A 16129-nucleotide genomic window follows, 5' to 3' on the forward strand; every position below is an offset into this window, starting at 1 on the left:
CTAGAACTTCCCTCCAAATCTGCTGCCACTGCTCTGCTTTTGCCTCTTTTCTTCCTCAACCCTTCACATTTACTTCACCCCCACTTAATAACTTAATAGGGTTTCAAGGAGAAGCTTTCATCTCTCATTTCTCAGTTAGCTAGATTAAGCAGGAATAGGGGTACAAAACAGCAAGAGATGGAGATGACGGAGTGGTCACCTGATTGGCCATAACTCTCCCTTCGCCGCTGCAAATTAAAAGCAGAACTCTTCACCTTGAAAACTTGCATGCCTCCTCTAGGACATGAATTTTCACAGCCAAGACATGGCTGTCAAGCACAGTCACAACCCTGCCTGCAGCTCTGCCACCTCACCAGTAAATGCCAGCTAAAGGCGGGGTGGGCCAAGCACATAAGAGGTGGTGATGTTTTAAGCAGTTGCTGCAAGAAGTCAACACGCGCACCTGCTACAGCCCTTGGTGTCCCTCAGGCCCAGGCACACAGACCTTACCTCTTTTATCTAAGCAGATGGAAACTGCAGCATGTAAAGGAGTATCTCCTTGTGCCATGGAGACATTTCGAGGATCTGCACCTTTGCTCAGCAGCAAGTGCACCAGTTCAAAATACTTCTTCTTCAAGCAGATTTGCAATGGTATTTCAGTTCCAATCCCATCTGGCAAAGCTAGTGTGAAGCACATGAAAACATCAGGGGTTAAACTGGATACACCACATCATTAGCAAAGTACAGAAAGCACTAAAAAGGGGAAGACGATACACATTTTGATTGCTAAGCAGGCGAGTGGATTTTTTTAAATGCCAGTCAGCTCGTTACAAGTGTCTGTTAAGAGTTTCTGACTACGTAAATCCTCAGAGCTTCCTCTGGTCTTACACAAAATTGCGACCAGTCCTCCCGTTGAGGCAGGAAGATAGGAAAGTCAGAACTTACTTCCTTCAAGAAAATCAGATGCTGACCAAAAAACAAATAAAAAGAAGCTTCCCCACACCTCAAGTTGTTCATAAAGTTACTGTGCATCCCTACTTAATATAACAACACCAAGTCATAAAACGAAAAGGAAACATGCAGGAGTAGAACATGCAAAATAGAAAACAAAAGTTATGATGTCTACTCTAGCTAAAATGGAAAGATATTTAGTCATGACTTTGAAACGATGATTCACTCAAATAATTACTTGTAACACAACAACATACTAAACCCCAAATCTGGGGCTTACAGTACATGTGAAGGCTTGCCCTTGGCCAGTACATATACAGTGGCTTGGCCTTGGCCAATTCCCTCCAAACCCAACTCTGCCAGCCTAATTTCAGGTGCAAAACACTGTGCTTCCCAAGCAGCCCTACCAGCTTCCCCAAGCTGCACACTGTGGATGCAGCGGAGGGACTGAAAGCCCAGTAAGTCACTGCACTTACAGAGCGCCACAACAGCCATGCTTTGGTGCTTCTGAAACTATATGGCTCTAAACATGCAAAACAAAACATCAAATCTTCTATAACATATTAATATTGCTCAGTTTTTCACCTCCTCTATCTATCAAGCATCTTATGAGGTGCACGGGTTCATCCAGCCGGTCACACTGATGGATAATGCTGCCAATGTCAACATCTGAGAGGCCGCAATATTTGAGGAGTCCTCCACCTGATGGTTTTTCTCCAGTGGCTTTGCCTGTTAGCAACAGCAAAACTTCGTGCCACATTTGCTTCTCCAACAACTGCTTTATTAAGTTGTTAGCACAGGCATGGGAGATGTCACAGACCAGCCCTTCAGGAATTTCTGGAAGACAGATACGAAAAAATAACTCATTCAAAACAGATAATGAAATTCATCTCTCTGTGAACTAATTTCTGAATAATGAACTGAAGAAATTAAATTAAAAGTACAGAAGAACAGAATTCTCCACTTACATTATTTCATCCTGATGCCGACTGCGTAAGTTTAAACACTTCAATTTATCATATTAGATTTTTGTGCATATTCTGTTTTTCTTCTTTTTTTAAAGGCAAAAACATGGCAGTAAAAATAAGCAAAAGCATGTTACTTCTGTAATTTCAGTTGCAGAAAGCAGTAAGTGAAGGAAGGGAAAGAGAAAGTGGAAACTCTGTTTCAGCGTCAAATATTTTTCAGATTGATTAATTTCTGTGAAGGAGAAAAATGGGAATCCACTGTACCTTTCACAGTAGAGAGCAGCTTCAGAAATCTCTGAACTGCACCCTCCCTCAATAAATTTTTATGATGTGCTCCATTTCCAGACCTGCAGACCTGGAGAAACTGCTGAAGAACATCCAGGAGAGAATCTACCTTGGATGCAGCTTTGCTTTCCTTTCCCCCTGCAAAACAGTATGGAAATTGATAAACAGTTTCTTGTTGGCCTCTTTGCAGGGCAGGACTGTATTATATAATAACTCAGGGCTCTGAGAAATGTGTGGAGGCAGATTAAAATCAGATAGCTGAAACTCTTACTGCCAAAGCCATTCCTAGGATGGACTTCACATCCCAGAGGCTATTTCACGCACTCATCAAATACACTCTTTACCTTCACATGCTAGGCTGAAAATTGTAATAGCAGTAATCAAAGTATTTTGGGTTTTTTATATTTAAAAGCAGCCTGCATCACTTCACACACATACACCATCATTTCAGAGTTTCTGTTTCTTGCTAGCATTTTTCTTTATTAAAAGATCTTTAAAATATGCCACCCACAGTCTTACCAGATGCTTCGTTTTTGAAAACTAAGGTTCAGGTAAAAGACCAAAGCTGGAAACGCATCAAAAGGAGAAGCAGTTTCTATTGGAGAAGCCACATTTTGCCTTACAGAAAAAAGAGCATTTACAGCAATTTACAGAAACCTAGAGTTACTTATTGCATGATTTATTAAGAAAAGTATTAAGACAGCAGAAACCTTCCAGGAAGAATAAAATGTTTTAAACTGATGGAGCATCAGGTGCATGAAAAAAAAGAAATGTATCCAAAAAAATATAATTCTAAAACCATGGAAAACACACAGTGCATACAATACCTGACAATTCCCCAGATGAAGTGTGTTTCTCAATGTGATTGCTGACTGCCTTGACAGCTTCAAAGTTTTTATTCTTTTTCAAGATATCTATGACATATCTTGACTGTGCATCTGGAATGGTGGGGTCAACCCCAAAGCTCAGGAGCATGCGTACATCTTCTGTCTGTTCTAAAGTATTAAATGAGTAAGGGTTAGAAGAAGCAAAATTCTCATTATTATTTAAAAATACAGATCTGAATTCTATCAGTGTCATGAAAATGAGGTACTGTTAGGTATTATTCCTCAACAGAAACCCAAGAGACTGTTCAGAAAGACTGAAATCTTGTTTTCTTTAGGGAAAATGCGAGCACGTAAAGCGATTGGAGGCATCCCTGGATATATCAGAAGCACAGGCCCCAGTCCTGTTCTGTCCTCTAGGCCAACTGCTCTGAATGTAAAGAAAAGAAACGGGCCTAGTCAAATTCTAATTTGACTAATGGTAAGCACTATTTCTTTCCACAAAAGTTACTGTTCTCTATAGCATTTTGGAACAAGTGTTACAGATCAAGCAAACACAACAAACAATTATGAATTTAAAGCCTTCACACACTATCTAGCATTCTGGAAGTAGTGCCACGACCTAGTATGTGCCTCCTCCTTAATCTGTGACATCTTCTGGCCTTGAAGAGGCCCGCCAGCCCACAAAGCAGCCGGAGGAGCACAGGAGAAACGGGGAAAATGAGCCATGGCTCCCAAAAAAAGGGTTAGGTGGCTACATAGCTGTCTTGTTTTGCTTGCCAAGGCCTACCATTCAGGCTGTTTCAGGGATTATTTTTGTTTGCTGGTGGTTCTGATGGATTATTACACATGTGTGTGTGTGTGCGTGTATACACGTATATGCTTATATATAAGAATCTGAATGTGTATGTATCAGTATGCACGCATGCATGTTTACACATAGAAATTTTATATACATAAAGTGCATGCATATGCATTGTATATGTGTATATAGATACATATGTACGGGATCAGATTGGGAAATGCTGTAGTCATTTAGCAACAGATGGAACTGCAGGCAAGAAAAGCGAAACTCCTTTACTGAAAACGAATTTAGTTACTTAAAGGCTACAGGCATCTTTTACACGCTATTAAAGAGAACCACCAGAATGACATTGCATTTAAGAACCTAAAAGTCTAGTGCTGCCTTCCTGTGCCACGTGCTCTAGGTGACCCTGCATGCGCAGGGGGCTTGGACTAGGTGATCTCTAGAGGTCCCTTCCAACCTTAAGCGTTCTATGATTCTATGATTCTAAGGACTGATGTTTATTTTCTGTTGCCACCCCGTGGCCACAGTAAGAAATACAAGGACAAAGGCCAGGCTAAGTTAACGTAAAAGAAATCCCCCCAAAAAACAGGAAGAGCGCATGTCATATTCCTCCTATGACCATCTACTACTTATGGATTAAGGTTCATCTACTTAAAAACAAGAAAGAAAATGGCAGATATACTGTGGATGTAACAGTATTTTATGAGGACAAAGAGATTCAAAAATATACCTAAAATCTGGAGTAAGTTGCAGGTAAATCATAAGAGCAAAGACAAAAAGCCAACATATCAGATCTAATATTTTATAAAGGAACTGATGAAATGCTTAAATATTATTTGTAATTACAAGTCTATATTCTGATTACACGACTTCAACTATTTCTTCCTCAGCATGAAATAATTGACACTGGTGACTGAAATCATCTTTCATTTTTTTCCCCCCATAAGTAAATCAATCTTCACAGGAACAGAAGAAAAAGAAGATAAAGTGTATATTTACCACATTTCCGGGAATATTCACTGGATGCCACAACATGCAGGACGGTGCATCCATCTCTGTCTTGCTGGTTAATCCCATCCTTCAAATGCGGCCTCTGTGTCAGTAACCACCTGAAAAGATGGTTCCTTTCTGAAATGATTAAAGACACCCACTTGTGAAACGCTGAACACGGATATGGCATAAACAGATGTTCTTGAACACAGAGAATAAGAGGGGAAGAAAAACTTAAACCAAATCATGGCAAGAGCCAGCCATGCTGTGAGAGACGTGACACTTGGTTCTTGCTGCCTTGCAGCATGCCCAACTCTGAGACTGATCCAGAAACCTACAGCATCTATAGAAACTATTGCTCCACACTGAAGTAGCAGGAAGAAATTCTGTATTTCCTCAAAGCTGATGCAGTCAGCCTCTGAATGATCCAGGTCAATCACGCTGGCTTTAAGCCATACTATAAGCATCCCTACACATAACTGAAATGTGCTTATTAGATCAAAAGCAGAGCTTAAGATATCCTTTTAAATAGCGCCATACAATCCATGCAAGGTTACAGCCGTTCAATCTAATTTGGGGGGAGAGGCGTTTCTTTTTGTATCTGATTAAATAAAAATCTCCAGCTGTCAGTTATCTGAAAAGGCCACCTCGTTTAATTGTAGCAGGGGATGTCACTCACTTGCTTGGATACACAGTCTGATAACAGCATGAAGCGGACACGTTCCAATGGTTTCAACTTTTGCCCCCATGGAAATAAGCCATTTGACTAATTCTGCTACATCTTGCATATCAAGTCCACAACACTCATACACCTGATAAAAAGAGAACAGTTGCAAAACATTACTTTGCATACGCAAAAGTCATTTTCTAAGTCATAATTCTGTTGGTTTTAATGACAAGAATCAGTGGGACAATAATAAAGCCATAATCCACCACATACATAAAAAATAGTAAGAGTTACAGTAGAAGCCTAATACAAATATTCTTCTCCTGTGAGGCACACCTCTTTCTTGAGAGAATTTCACTTTGCTCTGAATAGCATTGAAACTGAAGTCTGTTTTAAAATACTTATTTCTGCATTTCTTTTCTGCAGCGTGTTATGCGCACAGACTCTGGTGTAATGTACCAAAGACCAGAGACCCTTTATCGAGCATCAGATGCAACTTACATACCATAGTGGCCCAGATACAACCCCTTACTTGCCAAGAGCACGCGACATGCGGTCGCTAAATAAGCCAATAGTCTAACTAATTACGTGCAAGATTATCCAATCAGCTATGGATTGGTGGCCTTGCAGATGCCAGTAACCAAGCTGGCTCCGTGCCACCTCCAATTACTCTCTGAAGTCAGTTTCGCATGGGAACAGCAAAGGGAGGATGAGTACATGCTGGTCCTTCAAGGTCATGGGAGAGCACTGCTCCATCTCAAGCCATACTGTCTGCCACACTCTTCTGTAACTGACTGCAAGTTTCTACCTTATACCCGCCTACTTAAATGTTACTGCACCTCGAGGCACATATTGCTGCCACGGGATATTGTCCCTTTAAGCTCAAATGAGGCAGCTTTACGCAGCCAATACCCCCCAGCAAAGAAAAAGAAACAACTTGAAATTGGTAAAAGGGAGCTACTGACTTGGGGAAGGAGATAAAAGGAGTGCAGGCAGTGGTCAGAAATCGAGTAGGCAGACTGCAAGTCAGAGCCCAGCTCCCTCTCTGTCAGCTCTGCAAACCTCTGGAGTTAAGACAGAAATAATTATATACCTGCTTACATGCAGAGAGGTATTAAGGATTAGGAGGCAGATTTTAGGCCAGATTGCTTCAAAGAATGTGATCTGGTAACAGCATGACTTGTACAGGAAAGTTTACAGTCTAACCCTGGAAGCCTGAGCGGAAGGAGGCAAACCAAAGAAGGATATTTTAGCACTGACTGGTGAAGACAAAGGGCAGCCTGCCAAAGAGGGGGACAGCAACACGAGGCACGCTAGGGAGGGAGAGAGGAAGCAGAGATGGAAGTTGGGACCATAGTCCAAAAGGATCAGGCATGAGCGTGTGCTTGGGAATGGTACTCAGCCATACTTTTCCCATGTCTGACATTTATTATGCATTTATTTATCAGTCTTCATATATGTTCCCAACATCCAAAGTCAAGTCCTCCTCTAATGCCTTATGCCAGATTTTGACTAGTAAAAATTACTGCTTGTGCAGTTACAAATTCAAAATACCCCCCACACAGTGAATATATAGTGTCAACAGCGCAACTTTCAGTTGTCAGAAAGTCACAATTTACTTCAACTCTTGCAAAAGAAAAGCAGTGCTAAGGGATTTTTCATCTCGAATCTCTCACTCTCTTGCACATAGACAACTTTCAGGAGCAAAGATGAAATGGCCAATAAACAAGTAATGAGATACTGTTTTACAAGGGCAACCCATGGTTATCCTGCTCTCTCACGACATCTTGATTTGCCTGCCTAGGAAGGAAGGATTTTGGTAAGACACCTTACACGTCCTTCATGATATTGACAAGGTTTACTGTCAGGGCCTAGAGCGAACATGCAAAGGGGTGACAGAAGGTAGCACGAAAGCCCCTATGGCTTTTTCACCTGGTTCAAACATAGTATACACTCTGGACAGTATCTAAAGCACGTCTGTGCACCCCCATTCATTAATTCTTCTGCTATCGTGATCAGCAAGCTGACTGATAATCTGCTGATACATTTCTCTTACCACCCCTCTCTTTCAGGATTACTCCTGTTCATTCTGTAAGCCACTTAAGTGAACTTTATTTACGGAAAAAGCCCGGTTTGAAATCGCTCTGATGGAAATAACAGTGGCATTGTGACAGCTAAATGGCAAATTACAGTACATTCCATTAATATGCCCATAGCTGTTAATTTGACAGCCAGTAAATGCCACAGAATGGTACTGTGGAGCCTAGAGTTAACATTTTATAAAGCTTCTATTAGGCAAATCAGTCGTGTAAGAAATCCAGTATAATCAACTAAAAGCCAAAAAGAATTTCCCCATGAAGGCTTAATCATATGTTTTAAAAGCATGTTACATCCAGCAGAACTGTAGTTAACTATGTTACAGAGGTAGAAAAAGAGAAGAATAAAGCTTGAAGAGTTTTTTGTTTTAAGCCATCCAGGAGGAAAGCTTTATCTTAACTGCAAGTGAAACAGCCCGGGCACGAGTTGGAAGATGGTAGATCAGAATACTACTCAAAGCCTTTAAAAACCTCCTAAGTTGAAGAGCTGGGGAAGCCATCGGCTCCTGCCACGCAGTCCTGGGGACACTCCGACTTTTGGTGCGCCAGGAGTGATGGTTGCACATCCCTTTGCATGTCCAAGGAAGCCTGGCAGGATTCCCATGGACACAGGCAGGGAGGGAGCAGCAGTGAGCCCCGCAAGGCCACCCAGCTCACCCACTTCCACGACCAGAGACCCTGGGACACACCAGAGTGCATGGGGCTGCCAGCAGTGAAGCTGTACAGGATTAATGTGGCGGTTTGGCAGCCAGGAGGTGTTTTTCCTCCAGTACAGAAAGCTACTGACATCCTCAAATGCTACAGAACATGAGGAATTGCAAGAAAAATAGAAAACAAAAAAAAAAGGCAAGATAAAAATCAAATTCTACTGGCTGCAGATGCCCCATTTCAGTGAAAGGCACTGGGCACTGTGGCTACTTGGCCTATGGCTGTATGTTTACATCTTGCCAAAATCTTCTACATCATTTGAAAAGTGTCAACGTCTTCAGGGATAAGTTCAGCAATTGCTGCTTAGATATAAAGCAACACACCAAAAATTGAGGGTGTGGAAAGTCATCACCCCACTACATCTCCTTTAGTCGTGCTCAGTGTCGAGAAACTGTGGAGATGGTTAGGAAAGCATAATAATACACTATCCCAGGAAGATCATAAATTATTCTGGTTGGAAAACATCCAAATTAACAGATGACAAACATTTTTCTACATTAATAAAAAGGTCATCTTTCATGCCCAATATGTATTGCTTTCTGTACTTGGGAGGATCAAATCTTTTAATCAAAGAAAATAAAGATTCTACAGTGATCCAATAAGGAACAAAATAGATGATTTAACATAGTCATGTTAAACACATGTTATTTTCCATTTTTTTCTTTCATCTATGACAGCGTTGTACATAAAACTGAAAATCTGTCAGTAAGAGATGAAGAAATACACACAAAATGAAGGAAAAAGTTGACATTACCTCGAAGAGATTCCTCAGTGATAACTGCTTCACTCGGAGATTTGAGGGTAATTCTCTCTTTTCAGAGAACAGCAGCAGACAAGACTTAAAAAAAAAAAAAAAAGGGAAAGAAAACATCTCAGATCAGGTAAGTGTAATTAGGAACTTTCACTTGTGTTTCCCTGCTTCTACAGATGTTTTGGACAAACTAAGGAAGGCATAACAACATTCCTGACCTTAAGATGTTGACAGGTCTTCAGATACTATCAGATGAATCTTCCTTCCATTAACAACTTAATGTAACACACACTTTTCACTCTCTGCATCCCTCACCTTGCATACAAGCTGCCCTGCCCCGTGGCATGTGCTATCATGTAGCTGGAAGGGCACAGCTGGTGACAAGAGCTCATCTGTCATTTTACGAACTAACCAGGGATTTAGCTGTACTGGCTAAGGCAGACAGCACTGCAGCCCAGCATGGAGAGGAGTTGCCACAGGATGGTCTTAAATAACTAGTGAATTACAAAAATGATAAAAAGCATTTTTACTTGATTGTAACAGATGAGAAGCTGTAACAGATGAAAACTTCTTCAAAAATAAGGAAATACCTGGAAAGGTCACTTTGGAAGCGACCCTCTGCTTTGAGGTAGAGTTTCACATTCAGGAACATGCGGCTCCCCAAATATGTTAAAGTTCTTAACAGGAATTAACTGTTTGTTTTTCTGTTTTGTGTATTTCCCTAAAAAACTGTGCTTTGCTCCTTCAAAGCCTACCTATTTTCACAGAATTCAGAGGTGGAGAAGCCTCTTGAGGGAAACAGAAGTTGCCCTAAAGCAATGTAAGTACCTCAGCATAATAAATAAGCCTGTTTAGTTTCAAGTTCCAAAAGCAAAACCAATTTATGGTGGAGGAGTGAAGCATTTCTGAACATGCATTGATCTAGGCATTTCTTTAGAAAGTTTGCAGGGTATAATCATAAGGTTTTCATACAGTTACCATACAAAGGGAATTAAGAATTTCAGACAATATACTTTCTAACTTTATTAATTAATTTGATTTTCATTAAAAGCCATATAATCCCATCGAGACGGTCGATGATGTGTGCATCTTTCAATAAAAAGCTTCAAACTTTCCAACTGGTCACACAGAAGGAACACCAAGAAAGACCACAAAGATACTTTTTCTCTAATATCTTTTAATAATTATTATTCTAGATGGCATAATGATTATCACAGAAAAATAACAAAACAGATTGTTTACTTTTTCAGATGGGTAGACTCAAATAAAAAAATCAATCTCAGAGACTCACCACTTACTTAGTACTTTTTTGGGTCTAAAATCTAGACATTTCCATAATGGAAACAGTAAGTATTCATTATTTCAGATTTTATGGGTAATGACAGCTTACCCTGAACAAAAATGAAAACACATAGCTACTGCACAAAAATATAGGACACTGGTTTTCTTTACATTGTAATAAACTTACCCGCCACTTTCCTCTCTGGGCCAACCTTTCTATCACCATTTGCCAAATAAGTGCATCAAATCTTGCACTGAAAATAAAAGTATGCGCCTGGAAATAACTTTGTGGAAGGACTCTTTCATCTACAAGAACAAGCAGTTAAGAAAATTACTTAGCAGAGGCAGCATTTTTGAAGTCATGGTCTCCACCTAAATCACTTAATCGTACTGTGACAGTAATGGCCACAATGGAATGATTGCACAAAAGATGCCCTACCAAGGACTTGCACCTTTCCCTTCACTGAAAGGCTCTTAGAAAAATAAAGTTTTGAATTTACCATTGATACTTATGAAGATTCCTGCTACAAAATCGGCAATTTGAGATCGATCTGCAGAACCGTTCAGAATACTCAACCCTCCAAGAAACACAGAAACTGCCTCATAGGAGTCTGACAACATGATCAGTGAGTGACCAGCTCTGTAATAAGCCTGGGGAAAAAAAAGAAGAAAAAAAACACCATGAGCTTCCAACAAATTAGGAGCTTTCAACAAAGACCCATTAGGGAAACTACTACTGCAATTGCCTCCACAGGACTTTGCCTTAAACTTAGGCAAATTTCAATGTTGAAAGATATTCTTAAAGACCAATATAACATGGCAAAAATAGCAAAGTGTGTGAGAAGACAAGACAATTTTTCATTCTCTTAAAGAATCACCAGGCTGGTACAATCAATGTTCTCGTTGGAAAAATGTTTAGAGATCTTTACTATACAACAAAATATCTTTCTTTTCTAAATTCACTAACTCTACTAGGATATGACTTGCAGTACTCTTTTCACCATTTCTCACACACATTAAAAAAAAAAAAAAAACTCTTATCTGTCACAACAAATACTGTGAAAGAGCAATAAATCCTGGAATACAAGATTTGGAAAACAACTAAAGAATGCAAACACGTCATGTTAACATGAGTATTTTGACTCCTGGACAGGAACAAAATATTTGTCACAGCATCTGGAATCCAAGTTTATTTCGCTGTTCCACAGCATTTTCTCAGTATTTACAATAATGTTTATATTATTCAAAGGTACTTGGATATATTTAAACTCATCACTGAACTAATAATGGCTCAGAGCCAGTGGAATGAGTTTGTTCAAAGCACTTGATCGGCATGCTGTGATATGTCAAGTTAAGTAGGTGATTGCATGCAATTCCATCACATTTAAATCACATACCTAAATATTCAGACACTGATTCTAGAATTTTATGCTGTATTTATTTATTGCATCTTAAGAAAATAAAAGCAACAAGGACAAAATGTTGAAACTTGTTTTAAACAATAAAGCAAGAGCTGCCAGCTTAAACTTTTCAGTACCTTGACATACTCTGGATCCCACTCTAAGCTCTCATAGGCTGAATAAGCCGCTTCTCTCCATTTACCAAGACTGTACAAGGCAGTTGACTTGTTGCAGTATAGCACAGCTATGTCTCTGGAACATCTATGAAAATGATCAGTATAACAGTTAAGCTTCTTTTAAAAAAAGGAAAATATCCATGGTGCTTTATAGTGAGCTACAAGAAATATACACACATACACACATATATACAGACACACAACCATTCCAGCTAACAAAATTAGAAGAGGGAAAAAAAAAACAATTTTAGAAATTAAAGATAACTGGAATCTCAGCTATAACATCTCCTATTAACTTCCTATGGAAAATGCTGGGGCAATCTTTCCTTAAAGAATAGTAATGTTACATGGGTGACTTATGAAAAATCACTAGCAAGATTCAACAAACGAAACTCATTGAATACTACATCTTTTTCTCACATGTTTATGAGACACTAAGGCCATGAAATTGACCCTTCTCATCAAGTTTATCTCTGGATAAAAATACTAAAAATATCCTATGCGGATAACCTGAATGTCAGGTTATCAAAAGCGGATAACCTGAAATGCAGATAACCTGACTGTCAGTCATTTTGACTGACAAAGTCAGTCATTTACAGATGTCAAAAATGCAGATAACCTGAATTTCCCTACATCTACTGGACGCTTACGAAGTTTAAAGCCAACCCACTAGAGGACCATGGTAGAAAGATTCAAGTGAAGGTTAAGAGACCATCTAGAAACATCCAAATATTCAATGAGTGGAGAAGAAAAAAAGAAAAAGACAGACATATGAGTGGCAGCTAGGCAGAAATATATTTTGGTCATCAGAAAACAGTCTAAAAACATTTTTCTGTATCACCACATGAAGCCAGTTGTCTTGTCCACGTTTACACAAGCTGGAGGAATAAAAGCATGTTTTTGAGAGAATAAAATACACCAATGTAGAGCCATGTGGATCCAAAGGAGCATTTTTGGAAAGAGTTGCACACAACCTACAGGTCCGAGGGGTACTGAGGAGCCAGAAAGGCCTCTTTTGCCCAGGCTCAGATAAATTATGGGGTGGCCTGTCATCCTCCATCATGCCCCCACCTGCTAGCCTATCCTAAAGGAAGCTGTTTCAGCATAATGCTTCAAACACATTTAATGTATTTTTCATGTGATCACATCCTGACGCTGCCTATAGGAAGGCAAAAGGAGACAAGGAGGAGCCAACCAAAAAGGACTGCTGGGCTCTGCACTTGCCCAGTTTCACTCCCCGGACACCAATTTATCAACCTTGGCCTAAATGAACAACCAAAAGGAATGACTGACTAGTGTTAAATAGGGTTCAAAGTGCCGGTACACAGCAGTAATGAATATTTAATGGTTAATTATTTAACAATTAATAATGTTAGCAACTGATGTTAATTGAGGATGTAAAGCACCTAACATTTGAAACCAAGTAATCAAATGACTCTTCCCCCGAAAAATTATTTTTGCCAAATCTTAAGATAATATGAATGTCCACATAGCAAAACAACTTATATAAATCATTTTAAAAATAATCAGACTGCCAATATAAAAACAGGCCATTAACAAGACCAGTGTTTGGCAGAATCACAGAAATATTAATCTACAATATGTCATCTAATGACAGAAATATATTTACCACACATCAGCAAAGTGCGCTCAGATTCCCAAGCTCCGATTACACTAACTTATAATTAATATTTATGGAAAAAAAGAGATCACAGTGCCTAATTAATCTCCCGCATACACGTCAGGAATCATTATTCCTCGTACACTAAAGTCAAACGTCAAGGAAGGAGATAGAGTTTCGAGTTAATTGCAGCACGGCACAAGTTTCAGGTTGCCAGACAGTTTACATCTTGTAATTAGAGAATACTTACGGCACCCACGGATTTATATAAGTGAGCACATGTAAAGCTTCGTCGTACTTTTTGATGGCCAAAGCGTAATTTCCATTCTTAAAATCGTAATTCCCAGCTTGGCGCATAAACTGTGCACGCTCCATGGCATCCATGCTAATTGAAAACAAAAACAAAAATCAAATAAAGCACTGAGCTATAAAAGACTTCCCTCTCCTCACAAAATCCACTTAAATTTTCATCTCAGGTTTTGTATATTTGGATAAAATTAAAACAAAACAAAAAACTGTTTTGTTTGCTGTACTTGAAATAGTCAAATAGAATACAGGTGCCAATCTCATCTTTGCTGTTTATATCTCAACTTTCCTTCTATTTTTCAATCAATCTTAGGCAGGCCTTTCTACTACTGCAGGTTTTTTTCTCTTGTTTTCACCTCAGGCCTCAAATGGCCTCAAATGTGTGTATACACAGTAAGTCCGGGAGGAAAAATCTGAGATAACCAGCAAAGTTCATTCACTTAAGAACTAAATAAACAAATACATTTGATTTAGTTAAAGGCAAATTTTATTTACTCGTTTTTAATCTTTAACTGTGACTTTTCTTTCTGTCCCATCTTTTTGGCTATGTGTATAATAACCCACTTTTTAATAAAAAATAATTCACATGCACGTTCAGAGACAGCAGGTCAAGCAGACAGCAGGCAAGAGCAGAGGCAAATGCTGGAGCCTTAGGCAGAACTGTTCTTCCCGGGGCGCGAGCTGCATTTACCTCACAAGCCTTCGCACAGGCCGGTGAGGTCAATTCCGCAAAGAGGAACCCTGCGGTTTCCTATTATCTGAGTTACTGGCAGACCTGGGACAGAGAGTGACACAACCTGCAAGACTGTAACTACTAAAACAAGCTGTCAAATCACTTCAGAGCAGAGAAAAACACTGTTTTTCAAACAGAGTAACGCACACACGAAAGAAGAAGTTAGGCTGATATACTTGGCAGGACTTGCCACACAAGGAAGCACCAGAGGTGCTGGATGTTACTGTTGTGGTGACACACAGGCTACGGCCTTTGCTTCCCTTCCTTAAGGGCACAAACTGAGTCCATCGACAGAACATGTGCACCAAGCAGCACGCCTGAGGAGCCAGGAAAGATATATTTAATTTATTCAGGCAAATAGAAACCCTGTGATGGCCCCTGCAATCCAACCACCTGCGCCATGCAAACTCCAAAGGACACAAGGAACCACTAGGAGATTCCCTGGCTATAGATGGCTATGAGATCCCATCGATTTTAGGGGAGGGTGGATGGGAGGGCCAAGTTGTGCCCAAGGAGTAACTGTGACACTAAGTAAAACCATGACTTTGCTGAACAATTTGCATCAAGTTTGTATTTTAAAGAACGTCACTAACCTGACCAACAAGGTCAGTGTGGTCACAGTGTAGCTTCCCGCATTCCACGTGTGGGAAATATTGAGGGGAAGTAGGGAGAAGTAAAAAAAAAAAGAAAGAAAGAAGACAAAAAAAGGCATTTTAATTTAAAAATAAAAAGTATTTCAATTTAAAATATTAGTTAAAAGAGTAATAGTGGAGTAGCGGTGCAAAGAATAAGAAGCAAATGCTTAAAAATATGGATCTACACTGGTTTTTTTTTTGCAATTCTTTCCATTTTCTTTTCACATCTGAAGAACATTATATAAACGACACTCACCAAACAGAATCCTAAACCAGTTGATCTATGCAAGAGTTTCCTGATGGAGGGGAACCCTAGAGTTTGCAGTTTCTTAAATCACAGTTGAATTTCAGATTCAATCCTTTTTTTTTTTTTTTTTTTTTTTGTTTGGACAGTGCTAAAAATTTCAGCTGGAATTATATTTGCTTGTCTCATTTTCTCACAGTCCAGCAGAAGAGCTCCGACCACAGCCCATGCTTTCCCAGAACTTCCAGGCACACTGGACATCATTCATCAAAGCGGGATGTTGACTGGGGGCTCTGGCCACCACAGTCCAAGCCCCAAAGAGATCCAGGCACATAAAAATCTGACATCCAAGTCAGTTACCACAAGAGCTGATCTCGCCATTGCCCAACATCTTCCTGGAGCATAAACAACCTTAACTCGAAGCCAGTGGCCGAGCTGAATGATGACCTATTAAATGAAGTCTATTGGCCATAACAGGCACTAAACAAAAACATCATTTATGAGTCTGGCTTCAGCTGGCCTCTGCAAAAGGCAAAAAGCCAGGATCACATCTGTACTTGAAGGTATCTTGATGAAAATAAATGGTTTTCTTAGTGAGACACATTCCCTCCTTTAGGAAGGGAGTAGTATTTTTCCTAAGATATGGAGCCAGTGAAACAAAAATTCCTGGGAACACCCCACGGCCTGGGAGAGCCTTCTCCCCTCT

The 16129-nt window shown here is 39.8% G+C and overlaps 1 protein-coding gene across 1 annotated transcript in view; it reads right to left on the reverse strand.

The window, feature by feature from the left end:
* The window catches only part of TRANK1 (tetratricopeptide repeat and ankyrin repeat containing 1), a 33541-nt gene extending 19652 nt beyond the window's left edge, over positions 1–13889 (reverse strand). Inside the window, exons 1-11 of the mRNA XM_088521352.1 lie at positions 13756–13889; positions 11846–11969; positions 10809–10959; positions 10496–10614; positions 9031–9114; positions 5485–5617; positions 4815–4943; positions 3011–3178; positions 2163–2321; positions 1516–1767; positions 490–660 (exon numbers count right to left, since the gene is read on the reverse strand). Coding sequence (XP_088377478.1) covers positions 490–660; positions 1516–1767; positions 2163–2321; positions 3011–3178; positions 4815–4943; positions 5485–5617; positions 9031–9114; positions 10496–10614; positions 10809–10959; positions 11846–11969; positions 13756–13889 — 1624 coding nt within the window. The remainder of the gene's footprint in view (positions 1–489; positions 661–1515; positions 1768–2162; positions 2322–3010; positions 3179–4814; positions 4944–5484; positions 5618–9030; positions 9115–10495; positions 10615–10808; positions 10960–11845; positions 11970–13755) is intronic.
* Positions 13890–16129: the final 2240 nt, after the last annotated feature.

The sequence above is a fragment of the Tinamus guttatus genome, unplaced genomic scaffold, assembly GCF_059628265.1.
Source record: "Tinamus guttatus ecotype Peru unplaced genomic scaffold, ASM5962826v1 Tinamus_guttatus_pri_ptg000119l, whole genome shotgun sequence".
Classification (NCBI taxonomy): domain Eukaryota; kingdom Metazoa; phylum Chordata; class Aves; order Tinamiformes; family Tinamidae; genus Tinamus; species Tinamus guttatus.